Source organism: Archocentrus centrarchus, chromosome 8 (assembly GCF_007364275.1).
Source record: "Archocentrus centrarchus isolate MPI-CPG fArcCen1 chromosome 8, fArcCen1, whole genome shotgun sequence".
NCBI lineage: Eukaryota > Metazoa > Chordata > Actinopteri > Cichliformes > Cichlidae > Archocentrus > Archocentrus centrarchus.
Genome location: NC_044353.1, coordinates 30,183,018 through 30,199,531, shown reverse-complemented (window position 1 = coordinate 30,199,531; position 16,514 = coordinate 30,183,018). Strand labels below are relative to the sequence as shown.

The following is a 16,514-nucleotide window of genomic DNA, read 5'->3' as shown; positions in this document are numbered from 1 at the left end:
GAGTGATGCCCTGGTCTACACCTGCGAGGAGAACTCTCAGGACACCATACGTCATCTCATTAGGAGCATGCCCAGACACTGTATGGCACCCGTGCCTGATAAACTGCAGAGTACCATTTTGAGTTGCTGCAATTGTGGCAAAATGGACCAGCCTGCCGCATCATTTTTTCACTTTTTCAGTCTGAATTCAGCCTCCTGTAGGTTGATGTTGTGCCATCCTTGCAGTCCTAACGGAGTACTCAGTCCATCTGTTTACATATCCAGCATTTACTCCCATTGAGGGGTTTCCCCTTTCATTTTTTTTGAGTGGTGTACCTTTAGCCATCACTTTCACCCTTTGTCCAAAATGAACAGATCTCATGTTTATGGTCAACTTTTCTAAATAGTGTATAATAAATAAAACTAGCCAATTCCTCTCCATCTTTTGTTTTATTCAGCTACTTGAGAGCATTCATATTGGGGGGGGGGGGGGGGGGACTCAAGTCTAAGTGCTTAAAGGGGTGCATGAGAGCCTTAGTGACTGACCATATCATGTTCACAAGATTTTCAGAGAGGCTACTTCACCTTTGCTCAAGTTACACAAAGTTGGAAGTTTGCTGAGTACCTGCCCAGTAGGGTGACACACAGGTTTAAATATTAAAAAAACCCACCACACAACTTTATTTGTTTTGTTTTTATTAAACTCTGCAGAACAGTGCAGATGGTAAACGTCAGTGTAGCAGAGACATCGTTTGTAGGCCAGGACTTCAAGCAGTCTCTTCCTTGGCAATGCGGTCTTTCTTGAGTGGTCCCTGTGAAAGAGAAACAAAGCTATCAATCATATGCCAATGCTTAATAGTCTTCCTGCTGGCTCAGAGCACACATGTTCCCAGAGAGTGAACAGGGAGCCAGCACAGAGAGGCACTGCTCCCCTGCCTCACTGGAGCTCACTGTGGCACTGGAATGGAACCCAGAGTTCATACTGAGGACTGAACCAGGTTACGAACAGTGCAGGACAACTCAAAACTAATGACAAGTGTGCAGCATTATGAGCCGTTTATTTTTGGGGGTCACAGTCTTTAAAGGGGAATTATTGGGCTCATTTCCAGCTCCACTTTTTTTTTCCCCCAGTATTGCATAATTCAGATCAAAATAATTATACATCTTATACTGGGCATGTCCTCAGCTTATCCCATCTGAAACTAGCAGAAACACGTTGCAGAAAAGATGGCCTGAAAACCAAGTAATATGACACAAGCCACCATTACTATACAGCAGTGCTTCTCAATTATTTTCTGTTACGCCCCCCCTAGCAAGAAGAAAACTATTCGCGCCCCCCACTCCCCACTGTGACTATCCATCTCTGCATAACATTTTATCCTTATTAACATTAAAGAAAAAAAGAAAGACATATGGTCAAACTTACAAAGAATAACTTTATTAAATCGTGTTTTAAGTCTGCAACAGAAAAGATTTTAAGTGCATCATTGCCTGAAATTAAAAATAAATAAATCCTTGTTTAAACTGTAAACATGTTTGACCAACTAGACACAGCAAACACACCGGTCTTTCCTCTTCTCCAACTGTAGTGACAGTGAAGCCAAGCGCTAAATACGCTTCGTCGTATTTCCTCGTCTTAGCTTTCGGGTGACTTTCTTTTATCTCATTATCTTTGTCTCTCTCCGCTTTTCTTTTCATCCCTGTTAAAAACTTTTTCATGTTGGGGGTTGTTATGTTGAATAACGGAGGCTATAGGCAGAACGCAGTCGGAGCTTTCTGTTGACTCAACACTGCTAACCAAGGCAAACCTGTTGTCTTGTAAGTCGTAAAATGTTGCACTGTCGCAAACGTGACAGAAGTAACAATGACAGCGCCACTGCCGCCTACTGTAGTGGATGCGCAATTACACTTTATACTAGTACGGCCCCCCAAAAAAAAGCCTGTTCCCCAGGGTCACACGCGCCCCCCCAGGTATCACACCGCGCCCCCCCACTATTTGAGAACCACTGCTATACAGCTTGAAATTACAGATGCATGGATCTCATGTTCATTGTGAATACTGCAGAACAAAAAAACTAAATAAAATAAACAGCTCACAGAACAAAGTCATACCATGAAAGCCTTCTTTTCCTCCACAGTCTGGAAGCGACCATGACCGAACTTGGAGGTGGTGTCGATAAATTTGAGGTCGATCTTCTCCAAAGCACGACGGCTCGTCTGCACCAGCAGAGACTGGACGGGGGAGAGAAAGACTCAATTTAAGTTTAAAGGGTCAACTCAGTATATTCATTTAGCCTAAAAAGACTACCCTCTCAAAAGGTTTTCATATCCCAACTTAAAGCACACGCATCAAGCCAAACCACTGCACCTCATGACCTGCAGGTTTTTAACTTCACCCAAACAAAAAAAGGTTGATAACCACTTCACTTTATTCTCACCTTGCGCAGAGTCAGCACTCTCTTCTTGGTCCCCACAACACAGCCCTTCACCATGACAAAGTCATTCCTCACTTCTCCGTAATGGACGAATCCACCCTGTAAGTAAAACAAAGTCAATTGCACCTCCTTTCAGGCCGGAGCACTGACAGACACCAAGTGCCGCTGTGTCAAAGCTTCTTACCATGGGGTTGATGCTCTTGTTGGACAGATCGTACTCTGTGGAGGCATTGTTCTTCACCAGTTTTCCATCTTTCTGGTGGTAGCCCTGACCAATCTTGTAGATCTTCTTGTTGATTTCTGTGCGGTGGTGGTAACCCTTCTGACCAGCACGGGCCACAGAGAAGGCCACACGGGCAGGATGCCAGGCACCAATACAGGCCACCTTACGCAGACCACGATGGGTTTTGCGAGGAAGCTTCTTTGTGTGCCAACGGCTGGTGACACCTGTGAGATGAGACATTTGGTTAGAGTTTAGATAAATCTAGATAAATAGATGATGCTGTGAGAAAAAGTTTGACGATCTTACCCTTGTATCCGTGACCCTTAGTGACGCCAATGACATCAATCATCTCATCCTGGGTGAAAACTGCGTTTACTAACACAGCCTGCTCCAGCTTCTCACGGGCCCAGTCCACCTTATCAGAGATGGTGCCTCCATTCAGCTGCACTTCCATGAGGTGAGCCTTCTTCTGCCTCAGTGGCAGCAGACGCATCTGCAAAGAAAAACTCAAGTCAGGACAGAAAATGTGCACAATGATGGTCAAATGCCCAAGGATAATTTAAGCTGTGTAGTCTCAGAAGGAAGGCAGCATGGAAAATATCCTCATAAATTTCGGGCGCCATGCCTGACGCGAGTTCCGTGGTCTCATCACTGACAGACATTCAGAAAAATGAACAGAATAATCAAGGAAACAAACCAACCTGTGTGTGGCAAATGACACGGATGACCTGGCAGTATTTTTTCATGGCAGCAAAGTCTTTCTCCAGCTGCTTCTTGCCCTCCTCATCCTGCCATTTCTTGCAGTATTTGGTGAAAGCCTTCTTCTTGGACTTGTACCTGAGAGCATGAAGAATGTATAGGTTGGCACAGGTCCTTCATAGCCCCACAGAGGCCAGCGGAAGAACACAGTGCATAGCTGCTTGCCCTCCCTCCATTTAGATAGGAGGGCTATATCAGCTAGTGAGGATTTCGGCTCATGGCACAGTTTCTAAGAAGCACTTTCCACTGGCCAGAGGAGCCCGGCGCTCATCAGGGCACATTGCACCTGAGCGGAGCTGCCACGGGGGGCCACCGTGATGTTAGGCTTGCTCAGTGAAAACAGCACCTCAGATTTCCACCAGCTACTAACATCCGCTTCAAAACACTTTCATTACAATCAGATGTGTTTCAGTTTGTCTTAACTCACCAATTCTTGTAAAAGCGACGCTTACACTCGTCACTCATGTGCTCAGCGAAGACAGTCTTGAAGGACCGCAGACCACGGGGGGTGTTGACGTAACCAACAACGCCGACCACAATCATGGGAGGCGTCTCCACAATGGTCACTGCCTCAACCACTTCCTTCTTGTTCACCTCTGCATGAGAAGGAAAAAAAAAATTAAACTTAACTCAATAATTCGAACTTTTCGTTAGTCACACTTTTTAGAGACTGCACTCAGTACTCGACATTCAGCAAGGGGCTGTAAACCCATTCTGTCCGCCCGTCGAGGGTCTCATCACAGGCAGAGCACCATAACTAAAGCTAGACCTTTTTCACTGCAGACATGGCTCTTGCACCTTTCCACAAAATCAAAAATCCAATGAGAATGAAGGCCCAAAAAAAAAAAATTAAGTTGTGCTCTTCAACTGTTAAATATTCTCTGGAACAGTTTTTGATTGTTTGGCAAAGTGAGAAGCTGGATTTGGGGCCACTGGTCAGACAAATTTTGTGGTTTTCATTTTAACTTAAGTTTTCCATTTTATGATTCTTTGAAACACACCTTACATCATAAACTTAGCTATTGTATCACATTATATGACCAGAATTAGTCATTTTATATTTATCCATATCCCTCAATTATATTTCCTTTATTCATGAATAAAAGCATGCACATTTCTACAGAGACACTGCTGAATAAGCAGTGCTTGCTCAGCCATTAATGGCACTGTCAATGGTCATTTTCTTCCCCCCACGTCTTCAAAATTCCAGAAAATAAAAAGCATTTATTCTAGATTTTTAATTACAATGTAAAAACCCACTGAAAACCTGTGCAGCCACTTAAACACTGTAGCTAGAAAAGCAAGAATAAATTTCGTCTAACAATGGATAGCTTAAATTAACTGTACCACAGTCATCAAGGGCCAAGCAAGACAACCTGCATTATCGTGTATTACTGCAATCCTGCAGACATAAGCTGAAGCAGCTGCTGTGAAAAAGGTCTGATCACTAACCTTAACATAGCTTGTTTTTAAGTCCACCAGTTTTGCTGTATTATGTTTGACTAGTTGCACTCACTTGAGCCAGGTCTGTCCACCTCACGGACGATGTGAGTCATGCCGGCCTTATAGCCCAGGAAGGCAGTAAGATGGACGGGCTTGCTGGGGTCATCCTTGGGGAAGCTCTTGACCTTACCGCGGTGACGACGGCTCCTCTTGCGGGGCAGGAAGCCCAGGGATCCGTGTCGCGGAGCCGAAAACTTACGGTGGGACTGCCAAGGAAAAACAAGATTTAATCTAGTGTGTCACAGACATTCTCTGATTGTTGCATACACGGTTCCTAATAATTTTTTTTTTTTAAACGTAAAATCGTTGGATCCTCGTATTTACCACCCCGTTAGCGGCGTGCTAGCTTAGCTTCAGCACATTGCGACTGTCAAAACTGAGGCAACAGAATAGAAACAAGCCTAGCCTAAAAATACATATTGCCCACAAGCTATGAATGCAAGACTACTTAAAACTGAAGTAGTGATTTAGCAATAGAAGTATTTCAAAACCTAAGATAGCGGCCTACTTAAATCAGCCATTTTGAACCTTGAGTTGCCGGTATGGCTCAGCATGCATCTCGAAATCTTATTTTTGGCACTAAGATAGCATTGAAATATATCTAAGAGCTTTATAAAAACTACTATAAAATCAATCTAAGTTTCTTAAACATGCAAAATGTGTTGGATGCTTCAGATAACTAATGGATTGCCGCTCAAAGTACAGATATCACTTACGGACAACTTACCATTTCGTCTCCAATCCAGTTGAAAGAGACCCGCTGACGGGCAAACTGTCAATATATACCAAAGCAAATATCGCGGGAGTCAGCGAGAGTTTCCTCAAAGAAGTTCCACCCCTGGTCGGTAGCGAACATCTGTAGTAAAATAAGCAACCACTAGATGCCGCTGTTTGCTTTTGCATTATAGATGCATTATGTTCATAGATAGTATGAAACATCTTTTATTATAATCTTTTATGCTTAAGTGATGACGGAAACTGCTAAGAAGGTGTTTGGTGTATCCTAGTATAGTATATGGAAAATTCTGACCATAACTGTTTCTGTGGAAGTATGAAGATGTCTAGGAAGGCAGTGGACTTTTTTGACCAGATTGTTTGACACATCTTGGAAAATGTGACGATGCCTAAGGAATGGAGACGTGTACTGATACCAATGTTCAAAGTATAAAGAAGTATATTTTTCAAGTATAGAGAAGGTCAGAAGGAGCTGCAGAAGGATCTAAATAAATCATATGATAGGGTGCCAAGAGAGGAACTGTGGTACAGTATGAGTAAGTCAGGAGTGGCAGAGAAGTATGTGAGGGTGGTGCAGGACATATATGAGGACAGTGAGACAGTGGTGAGGTGGGCAGTGGCAGTAACAGATTAGTCCAAGGTGGGGGTATGATGTTTGAGTATGATGTTTGCAGACAGCTTTATGGTCAGTAGTGAGAGTAGGGAGCAGGTGGAAGAGGGCCTGGAGAGGTAGAGGTATGCTCTGGAGAGAAGAGGAATGGAAGTGAGAAGAAGCAAGACAGAATACAGAGGCAGTTGACGGTAGATGGGTTTAAATGCCTTGGGTCAATCAACAGACAGTGCATGAGAGAGGTGAAGAAGAGTGTGGGAAGGGTGGTGTGGGTGGAAACGAGTGTCAGGGGTGATTTGTGACAAAAGAATAGCAGCAAGGGTGAAAGTGAAGGTAAACAATGGTAATGAGACCTGCTATGATGTATGGTTTGGTGGCACTAACAAAAAGACAGGAGGCTGGGATGAAGATCAGATTTTCAATGAGTGAACAGACTGATTAGAAATGAGTTAATCAGAGTGAGAGCTCAGGTTGTGCATTTTGGAGACAAAGTTAGAGGCAAAGTTGAGATGGTTTAGACATGTGCAAAGGAGGGTAGTGGATATACTGGACAAAGGATGTTGAATATCGTTAGCCTCACAGGATAATGGCCTAAGTCATATTTTGGCCAAATTGAGATACCTGCCTAATAGTACTTTGCTAACACTGTAGATTCATTTAGATAGATCTCAATTTGGCCAAAATATGACTTAGGCCATTATGCTATGAGGCTAACAATTTGGAGCTAAGGAAGACCACAGAAGATTCATGGATGTAGTAGAGGAGGATGTTAGAGACAGGCAGAGATCGGGGTAGAAGGTCCACTATGGTGACCCCTAAAGGGAGCAGCCTAAAGAAGATTTAATTCCTTCTGTTTGCTGATTCAAACAGATTATGATTTCTGTATATTATCCCATATCAGAATGTGCGCTCATTGAGTAATAAATACCAGTGTGCCGATGTAACTAGTACAAATGAGTTTTATTAAACAATAGTGGTCATTTACAATACTACACCATAGGAAATAGGTCAAAGATCAGCTGTCTTAACATTTCATACTACTTCACTCATACAAAAAAAAAGCACACAAAGGACACACATTTACATTACCTTTCAATTTAAGGCAGTAAGATTTTGTTTCGCAACCCAGTGTCCTGTCAAGTTTTGATCTTTTGTTCATTGCGGATAACAAGTTAAAACACTTCATGACCTGAGGAGCTTTTCTCCTTTTTGTTATTGCTTTTTGTTGCAAGTCTCCCCAAATTTCTTGGAGATATCTGTGTGATTTTCAGAAAATTTGCTGAAGTGGTTTTCAAAGAAAATTATGTCATAACTGGAATAATCATACCATTTATTCCAATAAGGCTTACTTCAATTTAGCCAAACTAATTTAGTTATTTTCAAAAAAACTCACAGTATGGCTTTCTTGAATTCCAGCAACAAAATAACCTGTAGCTGATCTTTGTGATTTCATTTCACAGCACTCAAAGTACTCTTGATCTATCCAGCATACAAACCATATTTATTTAATCATCTACACAGCAGATAAATGTCAAAATTGTCATGCTTTACTCTGATAGGATCTCTGTAATGAACAGGTCTGGACATGCCATGCAGTTTGTCAGGTGATGCAAAACGAACATTTTCCTGATAAGGATGCAGCCTTTACAATGGTTTCCCACCACTGACCTGGACAGCAGGTGTGTGGGTTCAGGGTCTCCATTCAGATTTACTCCCCATTTCCTCTTTTTCATTGGAAAATGAGAATACAAAAAGAGTACAATAATTTGGTACAAGTTGCTTTACATTAGCACTAAACAAAGTTTCTAAACTTTACTTCAATAAGCACACAAAGTCTGTGGTCCCAGTGAATCTCTGCCTGGGATTCAGGCTAATTATTGTGTCCAGGGATGAAAGTGTGAGATGAGGGGGCTGGATTTGGGGTAAAGAGATCCCTGCAGATAGCCTGAATCCTCAGGCCTGTCCTCATTCAGTCTCTGCATGTTCTGCTGTGACAAACAAACTGCAGCACACCCACAGCCTTCACAATGCCAGCTGCTCTCGATCAAGGTTCATCTTTTGGAAGAAGGCCTTTCCAAACTCATAGCTGCTTATCATAACAGCACAGGCTGGGGCAACTTTGATCACCCTGGGCATGAAACCTTAGGAAAATAAACATGTTGTTATATTTATGCGAAGCAAACAAAAGTAAATTTTAGTTGGCATAAGATAGCATAAATGTGTACCCGCAAAAAGGCCCCTGTAGCCCAACTCAGCCCATATTTCCTTCATAATGTGCCAGGTGGATGAGGTTTTCTTTAAGGAAACTAGAAGGTACAAGAAGATGACGAGTAAGCAAATGTCACAATAGAACGGCCTACATCATGAACACATGTTATGCACAGACCTCCTGAAGTGTCCATCTCTCCCAGCTGGATCTGTCTCCGAGTTTTTACTACGTCAAAGGGCAGCGTCAGGATTGCAGCGATCTGAACATAATGACGGACATGAAGAGTCAGAAACTGGACTACATGTATGATGACTGAGTGCCACTTTAGTTCAGGGCCACACAGGAAAAGTTCATTTGTCTTCTAAACACTAAGAGTCATCCCAAAATGACTGCCGGGAATTCCTAAAGGGTGCATCAACTAGTTAGATGCATGCATGCCACCAGTGTTTCACAGGCAGTGAAGTTACTTTTTTTTTTTACATTTTGCTTTGCAGTGTTTCAGATTTTTTTGTGAAATTTCTGCACAGATCAGTCCATGAACGAAGCTGTGGAGAGTAAGAAAGCCTCTGCATGTCTATTTTACTTTGACTGAAATAGCTGTTTTTTTTGTGTTTTGTTTTTTTTAATATTAGTAAGGTGGTGGTTACATATCTTCACACCACCCATAATGGGAAAATGTAAAAGTTTAACATACAATGCAGTATTGCAGACATTAGTGTATCTTACACTGAATTCAACTGTGACTGAAAAACACAGTAGTTCCTTTTTTCATGCATTGCAGGCCATGCTGAGACTCTTAGATGTTATCTGCACCTGAATGATAATTATTTCTCAGAAGTTGAGTAATTATTGCTCAAGAAATATCACAGTTTGAATGTGTGACCAACTTCGGCCTGATTCTCTCAACCTATCCAAAGCACTCATCGCTCGGAATTTGGTGTCAGGAACTTTAATGTTATAAAGTCATTCTGTTAAATTAGTTATTGTAGCTTGCGAGTCAAATGAAACATTGTTTCCTTTAGCTGCACATTAGTTTTTATTTATTATCGCTTGATAATTTAAAAGCAGAAACTGATCCTGTTATTTTGTTATCAGGACAGGTATCAGGTATCCTGGCACTTAACATGCTTAACAGCCGTAACAAAGAGCAGGTGTGTGTTAACATAAGTGCTGAGTACTCACAGCTCCAGAGACAGCTCCTGCTGTGAAGCTGATGGAGAAGTTGGCCTGTGGAACTCCAGACTGTTCACAGAGCTGGGCCTTCACCATTTCATAGTTAAACCAGTACAAAGCTGCAAACACAGAGATTGGTCATTTGTTACTTTGAGTCAAACTACTGTCTTTTTCAGCTGCCCTTCTGTGGATTCTTCCATTTTACGGTACATTTACAGATTCTCTGAAATTAAACACTCGCAGCTCCCCAATTGCAAGCCCAAAAGGAACAACTCAGGCCTCTACAGATCAGCGACACACTGCACTGGAGATTTATGAAAGTCAATAGTTCTCTCCCAGTTACCAGGTCAAAGAGCAGCAAAAATGGATGTTTTTATTTCCTCCTTTTTGAAACTTAAATGAAGTGGAAATGTAAGCCTTAGGGTCAATAAACACACACACAAAATCTGATCTGCAACTCAAATTTGATGCAGCAAAAATGGAGCACAACAATGCTACACCCATTTTGGTACCAGCGGGCCTCTATAGGAGGAAGAAGATTTCCAAGGTGGAAATGATTAGAGGCCTTTATGGAAGACTCTTCTTGACTAAATCAAGGGTTTAAGGTAGGGGTGTGCGATATTGACAAAAAATAATATCTCGATATTTTCTGTAATTTTTTTGATAACGAAAATAAACGATATTTTGCATTATTTAAAAATGTGTTCGTACAAGAAGTGCAAGCTGGTAAAATATAAGACTTAAATCAGTGTTTTTGACACTTTAACTTATTTTATTTAACCTTTATTTAACCAGGAAAACCACACTGAGATTAAAATCTGTTTTTCAAGCATGTCCTGGGCATGACAAATGCAAATAGAAAAAAACTTCAGTGAGTTTTTCAAATGTAATCACACAATACAGAAGACTTGACAGAATGGGGGAAAAAAAAATTAAAAATATCAAAAAAGAGGGAAAAAAAAAGAGGCTGTCCAAGGGGATTCCCACTACATTATAGCAAAACAGAAACTACACTGATCAGCAACCAACTTTTTGCAAGACCACTTCAGCGTATTATCCGAGGCTCCCAACAGGTGAGCTCCGAGAACGTTGTTAGGATATGACGCAGCGATTGTAACATACCTACTTTAACTTAAAGGATATTAACATCCATCCATCATCTTCCTCTTTATCCTGCTGGTCAGAGTCACGGGGGGGGGGGGATAAGGTTTGCTGAGTGTGTTTTGCCAGATACCATAGCTGATTTAGGTTTGTCTTGGACAGCAGGATCCCGAAACTTTTCATATTCCTCATACTCGATGATAGAACAGGTTAGTTGTCAAGCTATCCGCTTTCTTACAAAGTTTACAAACTGCACATCACCTCCTCGCCTAGGAATTAAGGCGGTAGACTGCGAGGCTGGCGATGTCTGAATTTCTTCCTCATGGCGCAGTGTGTTCACTCATTTCCAGCTTTAGGTGTGTTGTTTAGGCAGCTATGCTAGCGCACAGTACGGGCACTCTCAACGCGCACGCGCAGCAGCCTATACTAAAGCATAAAGTAGTGAACGCGAGGAGCTGAGGGTTTTGATTGTTGTTTTTTCCTCATTAGCATACTCCATAACGTCACCTTGCACAGTGTCAACACGGCAATTATGATATTATCATAGACGATATATATTGCACACCCCTAGTTTAAGGATAAAAGCACTTCTCGCTCATCACATCCTTGAAGCAAATTTGTTATTTATGGCACTGAGGAGTAAAAATAAAGGCATGGCACTTCTCTCACAAACCTTTTCTTTTGTGATACAAGCCATGTGCAACACTCTGTACATAACACACAGTATGCAAAACCTCCATGGAGTTTGACTGAAATGGGTAATTTTATGGCATAGAAAATGACCTGAAGCTGTTCCTTCATTGTTCATCCATATGCTTGGATTTTTAACAGTATGATTAGGAGGATTCTAGAAGAGTTTCAAGGATGACAACACACCATGGAAAAGTCATGTTTTAATAAAAAGAAGACTGTTTAGAACATATGGAAGGTATTAAATAAAAGTATGAGTGAAATATGCAGCAGGAGTGGTTAGACAAGTTTTGGACACATTTTTTTCACCATAAGTTTAATCAACACGATGAGCTCTCACCTGAAAAGGGCACATCTCTGAGAACGGTGGGTCCCCAGCCCCTCCAGAGAGACAGCAGTCCATCCTGGGCCACAGCAGAGCGGATACATGTCTGCAGCTCGCTGTAGGACAGCTGACAGGACTGCATCTTGGTCCTGACCAGCTCCAGAGGGCTGATCACTGTCACAGCCCCCACTGCAACACAGACACACACGTTTCACTTAAAGAGGACTGTTAGCACAGCACAGATGGAACTTAAGTGTAGGAATTCTTTCATGCACTTACATCTGGCAAGACCCCCAGCAACCAGAGGGACGTGGCTCCCTTGAAGACCCACACCGAATCTCAAGAAGTCCCGGAGCTGGTCGTAGCAGGTGAAGTAAATGACAGTAGCAGGTACTGCCATAACCCTGTTAACATAAAAGAACAAAGGTTTCACACACAGAAGTGCTATATATTATGGGCCATATCAATGGAAAGTTTTCATATCAAATAATATGCAAATTTGTTACTAGAGTGAGGCTGATGTCTCAGACTTCAGATATATGCAGTACTATAATGAAGATCTGTGTTCTGGCTAGTTCTGCTGTGTTCGTTTTTTTCATTTCTTCTGCTTTCCCACACTGCCTCTCTCCTCATCCTCATTTATGCCATCATCACTCTGATTAGTCCAACCTCCAGGTTCTCCAAGCTGATCAGTGTCTGTTCCCTCTTCTGTAAAACTCACTGATACTTCATTCAGTGCAATCCTGTAAAAGCAGTAAAGCTTGCAGAGAAATCAAATGTAGGCAATTTCATTATCTTTTAGATTTTTTGAATATTTTGTAATGGCATGTTGATGAAATCTATGAGGATTTATTTTTGTATACTATAAAAAAAACTAGGCCTCTTGCTTTCATTTGTGATGATGGAAACAAACAGGAAGTACAGGCAGGGTGGCTGTATGACAGAACACAAAACTAAGCTCTAACCAGCTAAGAGCTGGATTGTTTTGTTGAGATTATGCGGCAATGTCCCTAACTGCAGGGTTGTTTGGAAAAAAAAAAAATAAATTGGTTCACCTCCCAGTCAAGACATTGCAGCAGTGGCTTACCCTTTAGAGCAGAACTAATTCTTAAAGATTTGAATGAGTCTAACTGTTGTTTTCTAGATTAAAAAAAAAGGCAACATCTAAGGAAATATTTAATCCTCTGAATGCTTCACTCTTTAATAATCCCTGGCTATTCTATAACTCAGGTCTGCTTACTTCAGTTCATCTATTTTACAAGTGTTTCTAGAGGTCACTCACAGAGTTGGTGGTAGCCCACTCCACAAAGACCGGAGTCCTTCATGGCGAGTGATTTTCACAAAAGCATCCTATGGCACAAACAAACAAACAAAAACAGACATCTTATTTCATTTTATAGGTAAACAGCAAAGGCAAAAGTAAAGCTGCTGATGCACAAATACTCACAAGAGTCCCGCTGAAATGTGTGGGCTTTTTGTACCAGCTGGTGCAACTGGTTCCATTCTGACAAACATAGATGTGATCCATCAGCCCATTACAATACAGGAAACACTTCCCTGTGAGGGAGAACACGAGGCAGTCAGAGGAAGAGAAAACAGCACTCAAATAATCAACTAATTAAACTAATTAACATGAAGCTGCAAGTGTTTCCTAAATTGAGTCACGCAAACCTTCACAAAGAAGAAAAAGGTCATTAATAATACAGGCATGGGCAATGACCATAGAGCCACTTGTTAGATAACATGAGGCCGTCCTTGCTGCTATTTACTCTGCTTGTTTATTTAGAGCTGATTACTGAGAAAACGTTCAAATAAAGTCTAAAAAGGGGCAGAAATCATGTGAATTTATTTGCAAAGGCAGCTTTCTATTTTCACTTCCAGTCGATATTTGCTATTAAAGCCCGAGGCCTGGTGCGCTAAGCTACATCCAACCGGACGTTAGTGACAGCGGGGTCAAATACTCACACTTGGAACGGCGTGAGACACCATCCCACGGAGCAGATAAAGACCCTGAAGCTACAGAGCACACACAGAGTGCAGGTTTAGTGGGGTTAGCGTTAAAAGCAATGCATCAAGGTAAAATGTGTTAAAAGTAAACTCCGTGTTCCACTACTTGTTCAATTTAAAACCGCAGGAAAAAACAAAACAAAAAATCCTACCTTGGTGGAATGGTGTCTGCTGAGCCTGCAGCCTGATCTTCACAACATCCAGTGGTGTGACTGTAAACACAAAAATGAATTCAGTTATCAGAACAACACAAGAGCCACACTGGCCAATCAGATGCCAGTGCTAATACACTGGTCTCAGCTCCAATTCTTTGGCTCTTTCTCACCAAACAGAGATGTGAGGAGGGCTCCAGTGCCAGAGGCCAGCATCTGCTGCACTGGAGAGATGGTAGCCACAGGGCTGCTGACACCCCGCTCGCCCATTCTGCCCACCTGTCAAAAGACCAAAAGAAACAGCATGTTACAGTGAGGAGTCAACCACATTAATACAATTTAAGCTTAAAACTTTATTTAAAATAAAAATTCTCTCTGGCCAGAAGAAATTTATTAGTAGCAGTTTAAAAATAATATCCATCCATACTAACACGCCTGTAAACTCATCACATTTCTCATTCACGTGTACTCGGCGTAGACTGGATGGACCACCAATTGGGCTGAACAGTTACTGATATTACAGGGGTAGGTATTATCAAACGCCAGAAAAAGCATAACAAAAAAGAAAGAGGCAGCCACACAAGACAGATGATGTTAGCTTTATATTTTAGCTTCATTTTCTGGACTGTTAAGCTTGAAATCAGGTCCAGACTAAAGTAAAAATCCCTCAGTTGCATTAACATTAGTGTTACCAAAAGTCTCAATTTCAGGGATCTTAAAAAGCTGAAGCAGGATTTTAGAACCAAAACTACAAAGTGAGGCTAGAGCTCATTACACTCACCTAAACTAAAATCTGTATTCTTGGTAGCAAAGATAAAAACTAGACTAAAAATGAGGAAAATACAACTGAACTCACAAAACCAACTAAAACAAAAAATAAAAACCTACAACAAGTGCCTTCACCTGTAGCCTTTGTTAATTTGGTCAAAACTGCAACACTGAGTTTACTGAGTCAATCCGGGATACAACTAATTTTCACTGTCAATACATCTTTATTTTCCTCAAATAATCCATTAGTTGTTTTGGCTATAAAAAAGGCTGAAAACTGATCCATATTAAAAATGTACTCAAACTGATCAATTATCAAAAACAGCTTGAGATTAATTTAATAGTTGACATCTAACCTGTTGTTGTTTTATTCCAGAATCAAAAGTGCTCTATTTAGACTGTAATACTTGAATCTTGAACTTCTTAGCTCTTACCCTACTGAGTACACTTAATCAGAAGGAAAAACATTGCATAAAATAAACTAGAACTAAAAGTCGAAAAGTTTACTAAGTAAACCCAAATGCAAAATTCAAAACTACAGTAACGCTTGTGTGTGAGGACATAACCTGACATAATACAATGGTACATTAACTAAGCTTCACAGAGCTGTTCCACTCCTCACTATCTCCTTGTTATGTAAAACTGTAAGGAAGGGGTGTCGGAGGATCAGTAACCATACACTGAGTTTGCAGATGGGTCAGTGCCCGGTTAGATGCTCATGCTCGTGAGCCTCCAAATTAGTGTCACTAAAACACAAACTTAGTTGCAAAAAAGAGCTTCATCGGGGAGGGTGAGTCTAGGTGGAGTTGTTAAAACATTTTGATAGCTTATCTGTAACACACATGCCTGCCCTTCTTGCCCACTCCTGAGGGAGTGCGTCGCAGGCATGCACAACTAAGTAGAAAATAGCATTAAAGAAAACCTGCATTGCATTGTGAAAACTTCCTTACTGTGTGGCTGACCTTTGCTTCCCTGGCTGGTCCTATTCCGGGAGTTTATTAGAGTTTAGACTGACAGGAATAGCCCTCATGGTTAGTCTACCCAATAAGCTTCTTTGCCTGGTGAAGTGTCCTTCCACTGAGTGCCCACAACAGACATGCAGCTCACCTCCTGTGTTTACATGAGAAGCTCTCTCCCTCTTTAATCTCAATTATATAACACTGCATGGAGAACTGTCACGTCTGAGTCCAGATAAATGTTTCACATATGCTGACAAGATGTTACATTAATGTTACAAACTGCAGATTAGATGCCTCACTGCAAAAACTCTGCAAAACACAACGGCTGCAGCATGACATCCAGTGCTGGTACACTGTGTTCTTTTCCTCATTTTGTTAGCTGACTTTATCTGTGACAACACTAAATAATCTAAAGCGCCGTTTGATAAGAGGAGGAACAGCTAGCTTCAATGATGATTGAATTTTATCACATTCACTGAAGAAACCCTCTCTGAAATGCGCTGTCAGCCACCTGCGTTTTCAGTGCACATTATCTGAGTAGCAGCGAGCTAGCTAGCTGTTTACAAGCGACGTTTCTCACCAACACGTTAGCTGTCAGCGTCGCTGGGAAACACAGGTGTCTTCACCCATGTCAGTTAAGAGCTACGCCAATCTGCCGTGCTTCGTCTTATTATTCGGGCGCTCCACAGCGGATAACCCGTAAACATCTTAATGGAGTCAGGCTAGCTCGTTTTAGAGATACAGAGTACAAAATGCGCACGTACAGCGACGTGATAATCATGAACGCGCAGCCATGGGCGTATCATAACCGCAGGAGGCCTGCGCGCATGGTTTGTAGATCAGGGGAACATGGATCCGCTTGGCTCCGCCCCCTGTCGTTTCCGTT

At 41.7% G+C, this 16,514-nt stretch overlaps 2 protein-coding genes and 2 non-coding genes across 7 annotated transcripts; all 4 read right to left on the bottom strand.

Annotated features, from left to right (window-relative positions):
• Positions 1-658: 658 nt before the first annotated feature.
• On the bottom strand, positions 659-5,757 carry rpl3 (ribosomal protein L3). 2 transcript variants are annotated; one of them, XM_030735961.1, is made up of 9 exons: positions 5,627-5,757; positions 4,913-5,105; positions 3,824-3,992; positions 3,339-3,474; positions 2,944-3,130; positions 2,599-2,861; positions 2,418-2,513; positions 2,092-2,211; positions 659-791 (listed from the first exon to the last, which is right to left on the bottom strand). In XM_030735961.1, the coding sequence occupies exons 1-9, from the start codon at positions 5,627-5,629 to the stop codon at positions 747-749; spliced, it is 1,212 nt and encodes a 403-aa protein (XP_030591821.1). In that variant the 5' UTR covers positions 5,630-5,757; the 3' UTR covers positions 659-746. The 2 variants fall into 2 exon arrangements, 1 of the variants encoding a protein (XP_030591821.1); XR_004020284.1 differs by lacking the exon at positions 659-791 and adding an exon at positions 1,104-1,255 and having other exon boundaries at positions 1,998-2,211.
• LOC115785313 (small nucleolar RNA SNORA54) lies at positions 861-993 on the bottom strand. Its single transcript, XR_004020349.1, has one exon. It is a non-coding gene; the product is annotated as a small nucleolar RNA SNORA54 (small nucleolar RNA).
• On the bottom strand, positions 3,206-3,297 carry LOC115785315 (small nucleolar RNA U83B). The gene has a single exon (XR_004020351.1). It is a non-coding gene; the product is annotated as a small nucleolar RNA U83B (small nucleolar RNA).
• Positions 5,758-7,185: 1,428 nt separating the features above from the next.
• Positions 7,186-16,473, bottom strand: slc25a39 (solute carrier family 25 member 39). Of its 3 annotated transcripts, none has more exons than XM_030735127.1 (12): positions 16,209-16,471; positions 14,075-14,180; positions 13,902-13,961; positions 13,708-13,758; positions 13,190-13,299; positions 13,025-13,092; positions 12,022-12,146; positions 11,758-11,931; positions 9,636-9,745; positions 8,631-8,712; positions 8,470-8,550; positions 7,186-8,385 (listed from the first exon to the last, which is right to left on the bottom strand). In XM_030735127.1, exons 2-12 carry the CDS (start codon positions 14,169-14,171, stop codon positions 8,267-8,269), a joined length of 1,077 nt encoding a protein of 358 aa, XP_030590987.1. In that variant the 5' UTR covers positions 14,172-14,180; positions 16,209-16,471; the 3' UTR covers positions 7,186-8,266. The 3 variants fall into 3 exon arrangements, with proteins under 3 accessions (XP_030590987.1, XP_030590988.1, XP_030590989.1); XM_030735128.1 differs by lacking the exon at positions 16,209-16,471 and adding an exon at positions 15,632-16,182; XM_030735129.1 differs by lacking the exon at positions 13,708-13,758 and having other exon boundaries at positions 16,209-16,473.
• Between the last annotated feature and the right edge of the window lie 41 nt (positions 16,474-16,514).